Below are 6,000 nucleotides of genomic sequence, written 5' to 3'. Positions count from 1 at the left end.
TACTTTGCTATTCCCTGATTTCAGCTGATGGCTAATGTGGTGTTAACAGCATTAATAGGGTTGGTATTTTGTGTGGTCATTAAGTGGCTGCCAGATAACTTTGGCCTTCAATAACTATGGGCCTGATTTAGATCTCGGCGGACGGGTTACTCCATCACAACGGTGACAGATATCTTGTCCGACGAAATATAAACCCCTTTATGTCCTATGGGAATTATATTTCGACGGACAGGTTATCCGTCACTGTTGTGACAGAGTAATCCATCCACCGAGATCTAAATCAGGCCCTATTACTTTACCTACTGATGAGTGGGATTTGCTACATTGCTAACTGGGTTTTTTACGAGCAATGACAGGGATTTTGTCAGCTGATGATGTTACTTGTATCATCGATGACTGGTACATGGCCATTCGATGAGAGGGGTTGCCAAGCACTAAGAGTTTGGCCATTGTTATCTGGTTCTTTGTCCATGGATGGCTTGGACTTTGTTGGAAGATGTTACTTGGCTGATCGATGAATGGGACATGACCCATCGATAAGAGCACTCGCTCCTCAATAAATACAAATTTGCCCTTTGTTAACTGGGTCGCTGCTCACTCATGATTGAGTCTTTGTCCATCAATGATGTTACCTGGACCAGTGATGACTGCTACACGGCTCATCAATGACAGGGTTTGCCCATCAACAACTGAGTGTTTTTCCATTGTTGATTGGGGCTTTGCCAATCGATAAATGTGACTTGGCTCGTCAATGACTGGGACTTGGCCCGAGAATGACTCGCACAGCCCTTTAAAGGCTAGTTAAAGGGAAGGTTGCGAGGCCTGATGGCTTGGTCTGCTCTGGAACCACCACAGTGAAAGGGCTGAGAATTCTGGCTGGCTGACACGGCAAGCTAGCGTAGCTGTCCAGGATGCAAACTTCTTGCGTGATAGAGAAGCAATGACCCTGCGGCGCAGGATAGGCATGCATGATACATGGGTGCTCTGCACATTCAATGCATATGAACAAAGTGATTGTAAAGCAGAACACATTATGGCTATGGCAGCAGGGTAGGAGACTAGGAAAACTCTCGCTCACAGTAGTAACTTCTCCATCTATTCAGTCAGCGCGCAGGGTGGATGGCCCAGTCCTCTTTGTGTGCCATAATGTCCCTGACTGCTTTAGTCCCACAGGAAAAAGCTGCCCTCAGAAACAGGCTCCCTGTATATTTTCAATAAAATGTGACCCTCCAGTTCCCTACGAGGCCGGCCCTACCATAGACTTGCTGTGGGCAAGCTTGTAAATTGCAGAGTCTTTCTTTGCCGAAGCAAAGCAGCAAATCTTTCCCCTTGTCCGTGTTACAACTGCGTGTTGCTTTCTCAGTGCATAGCTCTTTGCACATGGATACACGCATACGTGTTCCTCTCAGTGTACAGTGATCTAGTGTCATCTCCATGCAGGCTGTGGTCTTGACGTTGGTTTTCCCCCAAGTGGGTCTCCTTCCGTCTGTACCGCGGGCCGGAGACCGCCAAGGCAAGGGTGGTGCGGTCGACCCTACAATGAGGAGATCTTCACAGTTTCCTGGACGTAGTGCGCAGTGAGGTTGGAGTTCCTGAGAATGCCCAGAATGTTGGGGGACGAGGGCTCGCTGTCATCTGGGGTGTTGGCGGGTGGCGTGGGGATGCTGATGATGGCTGCGGTCAGGTCCGTGGAGTCACAGTTTAGCTTCATGTTGTCATGCGATTTTGAGTTCAAGCTCGAACGGCTGAAAGTTAGACGGGAGAGGAGACAAGAAAATGCACTTTAATGAAAATGATCAGGAATTCATCTATAAAACTTTCATAGTGATGCGTGTGTGACACATCTGTGCGAACTCACATCATTTACCCATGGACACAGAAAGAGCACAAGCTGAAATAGTTACTGCAATGCCTGTAATTTCATAGAAGTACAACTAGAGGGGGGGGGGGGGGGGGGGTGAACTCACATCATTTACCCATGGACACAGAAAGTGGACAAGCTGAAATAGTTACTGCAATACCTGTAATGTCATAGAAGTACAACTAGAGGGTGGTTTGAACTCACATCATTTACCCATGGACACAGAAAGAGGACAAGCTGAAATAGTTACTGCAATGCCTGTAATTTCATAGAAGTACAACTAGAGGGGGGGGGGGGGTGAACTCACATCATTTACCCATGGACACAGAAAGAGGACAAGCTGAAATAGTTACTGCAATACCTGTAATGACATAGAAGTACAACTAGAGGGTGGTTTGAACTCACATCATTTACCCATGGACACAGAAAGAGGACAAGCTGAAATAGTTACTGCAATACCTGTAATGACATAGGGATACGTTTCTCCTTATAACCTCCTCGGCTGCTCGACAGTCCCTAAAATGTAACCAGTCTCACGACTGCTTTTTCTGAGGCCAGCATGCATTCAGCTTTTACTAGTTTTAGGAAGTGGCTGTCGGCCCTTGTTGGCATTCACTGTTTACTGATATGATATACTGTAACTTCAAATTCTTTTCAGTAAAGATTTTTCGAAAAGAAACCTACCATAGTTTGCCTTCAGGGTGAAAAGTCATTTGGTGTAATTTCTTGTTATGTCATCAGACTCAACTGGTGTGTCATGTCATATTTGCTAGGGTTATGATTTGGGTGAAATTATACCACTTAGTAATAGAAAGGAACTATCTAAACATAAATGTGAATATGTCTCTAAAATTGTCTAAATACAAGATGGCTGCCACTTTGCATCCTTACTTTTGGTGTTTCGAGAAAAAGAGGAGACAAGTCTCCGTATTGCATTTAAGAGAATCAAGGTTATTTGTAGAGAAGTTGAAAAACGATACAGACTGTTATCAAAGTACAATAAAGCGGGTGTGTTTGAAGCTTAATTTACTTTGTTTAATAATTAATCGAGGAGCTTCTGATTGTGGTTGTATGTCAAACTATCTAGAGAAATATTATCGACCTGCACTTACATCGACTTCAGAATATCGACCACCAACATATCTTTAAGGGAACCAAACACAAGGAAGTACAGGTTTACTGTTCTTAACTCCACATCGAATGACCTTGATGGTTTGTTGGTGGTCGATATTGTGGAGTCGATATAAGATAAATACTTGATATTTTGGGAGAGCACCCTATTTGTTTAAAGAGATGTTGTAGAGTCGCCAGTTCCCTTCAGTTCCCAAATACTGTTTAGCAGCTGCAGCCTTTGATCTTGAGCAGACACTGGAACTTCATGGTGCTTGAGAACGATAAGCCAATGGGTTGGCTTGGGGGAGAAAGAGAACTGAGTTGTCTCGGAGCCAGAGAATTATGGAAGGCAAAACTATTGATCTTGGGGGAAGATACCCGCGAGCGAAAGAAGATTTAAATGGCCGATTGTCGAGAAAGTCAAATATCAATAAGACTGTTTTCAATCAATCTTTGGTGGCCCGGCTAAGGAAACAACCTTATCTGGATCATTTGTCTTCAAACTCACCAATCTGTGAGCCACTCCAAAGCATCTCCAAGTCTGTAAATTCCATATGTTTGAGCCCACTCGTACATGATTTTCAACAAGTCTGTGAAGCATTATCAATCTTTTTCACTGACAAAATCATCAAAATCTAAGATCACTTTCAAGAACATAACAATGGCATGTTCAGCTGCTAGGTCCTCAGATCCTAAGCTGTTGTTACCCTACTCTATGTATACTTTAAGAACCATACCTTCTTGACCGACATTCTCGACCCGCTAAAGTCCAGTTTCTTACCAGGATACGGAAGCCACCAAGAGTTGCACAGCAAGCCTGCTAGTGCTTAGAGACCTCAGTGTGATTTTTTAAAAGGTAAATCAAGTGCTCCATCTCCCACGCCTCTTAGGTTTGTGCCCTTCCTCTATGGCCTATCTCAATGCCCCAGATTTGGCTGTTTCCTCTTCAGCTCTTGTTAGATCTTGGGTGGTGTCCCACAATGACCCAAATGTTGCCTGTACTCTTTGCCATCTACATCCACCCCATCCTGAAGATCAGAGACCACCAGAACCTCTATACTATGTCTATGTGTTATGCACTGCCTATGTAGAACCTATGAGCACGGCCAAAACCAAGCCCAATAAACCTTTCCAGCTGCCACTGAGCTACGGATGGAATTTCATGAACATTAATTGAAACTGAACTGGGCTATTGCTCCACAATGCCAAAACACCACCAAGTCCCGTCCTTTGGACTCTGCTGCCCATCCTCGGTCAATGATTCCCATTATCACTAAACTGCAACTTGACCTTCGATTTTCAGATCGACTGCTTGATCAGCACTTGCCACTAGCCTCTGCCTATTCCAGTGAATCTGCTCTTTCATAGATCAGAAGGACTTCCCAACACAATCCTTCTAGGCCCGACAAAACTAAAAATGTCTGGTGATGTGTGGTCTAGAAGATGGCACGTGGTAAGAAGCCCTCAGAGGGTATCTCACTGATCCCGAAGTCATAGCACTAGCGTCTACGTACACTTTTAAGTCCATTTGCAAAACACCTACAAATGCCTACATGGGAAGCCCACAGAGTATCACATCATCAACATACTATATTGCATCCTTCAACATGGTCCGCACCTATCCAACAAAACCTTTTCCACAAAACCCAACACCATGGGGCTCAAAACGAGGCAGCTGCACTCACGCCTAAGGACCAGGGTAAGTCAGTCCTTGGGAGCCAGGACTAATGCCTGGGGGTGATTGCACCAGGATTGGTGACCTCTGGAGCCCTTGTGCCAAGAACCTGGCTCTATACAAACCAGTGGGTAACCAATGACACTTGAACCTACACCCACCGCCCGCCCCCATTGGAGTGGTCAGATACTGCAGTACCTTGCATCTTTTGTAGACACACTGAACGTAAGAGTGATAGGTAGTGATTCACAACACTTTTACAAAGTAATGAAATGCAGTTTTGTGGGTTTGTAGCAAATCTCTCACTTTTTTTTAAGTGTAAAATAATTCTAGGAGTAAAGAAGGGAATGTACGACACATTGGCTATGAATAAGTATTCTGTATGAGGAAATGTTCACAGGTCAACTATTTTGTATGTAGAAGTTGACTGTAAATGTTGTCTATGGGTATAATATTTGTCCTGATATCACATCAATTTCAGCAGCATCTTCACCCTATTCCGGACCTTCTGCCCTTGACAGGAGTAATTAGGCTGGCATTTCCTGGGTAGAATAGTACCAAACAGTTATTTGCGAATACCCACAAACCTACGAATGTGAATGCTCACCACATTTTGCAGGGGGCTGCAGCCCAAACCCTCCCTGAATACTGCAATTCTTACTAGAAGAATTTCTAGATTGCCAAATTCAATTTGAATGGATAAAAGTGAATACGGAATGTGGCGTCACCCTAGCAATTGTCTTCTTTTGCCCACCTCAGTTGAACATAGGCACACTGAAAGCTTTATTTATTTGTATTAATATTACCAAAGAATTAAAGAAGAGTTCTGATTGTGTTCCGAGTGGCACTGAGGTCCACTTAGCTGATGCCCAGAGTGCCAAACCCCACAGGCTCCACTGGGGTGGCAGAGTGGGCTAAAGAACGGTGATGGATCAAACCCAGATCTGTTGACTGGGTGTGAGTGTTTGATTGGTTCTGATGCTCCGTCCATCACCACCCCCTTTTGTACCGCTTTGTTCGCCATAAGTTGGCAGGGTATGCTCAGACGTGAGTCCCTTGCTCACTTTGCCACTGGATTCAAGCAAGCCTGGCTGAAGACGGCTGAAATGCCAGAAACCAGTCCTAGGAAGCTTGTTTCCGGTCCAGGGAAGGCATGGCTTGGCAGTTCGGGCTGGACTGTTCCCATGAGGCACAGGGTCAGACTGATTTGCATATGGCCATGTCTGAACTGGGGTGGCAGAGTGGGCTAAAGAACGGCGATGGATCAAACCCAGATCTGTTGACTGGGTGTGAGTGTTTGATTGGTTCTGATGCTCCCTCAATCGCCACCCCCTTTTGTACCGCTTTCTTC

General features: G+C 45.0%; 1 protein-coding gene across 1 annotated transcript in view; it reads right to left on the bottom strand.

Annotated features, from left to right (window-relative positions):
* Nucleotides 1-292: 292 nt before the first annotated feature.
* The window catches only part of KCND1 (potassium voltage-gated channel subfamily D member 1), a 793,973-nt gene continuing 788,265 nt past the window's right edge, over nt 293-6,000 (bottom strand). Inside the window, exon 7 of the mRNA XM_085630298.1 lies at nt 293-1,745. Within this exon, the coding sequence (XP_085486424.1) occupies nt 1,535-1,745 (211 nt within the window). The 3' untranslated portion in view covers nt 293-1,534. The remainder of the gene's footprint in view (nt 1,746-6,000) is intronic.

This window comes from Triturus cristatus, chromosome 10 (genome assembly GCF_964204655.1).
Source record: "Triturus cristatus chromosome 10, aTriCri1.1, whole genome shotgun sequence".
NCBI lineage: Eukaryota > Metazoa > Chordata > Amphibia > Caudata > Salamandridae > Triturus > Triturus cristatus.
The sequence above is the reverse complement of the archived record's forward strand: the minus strand, read 5'-3'. Positions and strand labels throughout refer to the sequence as shown.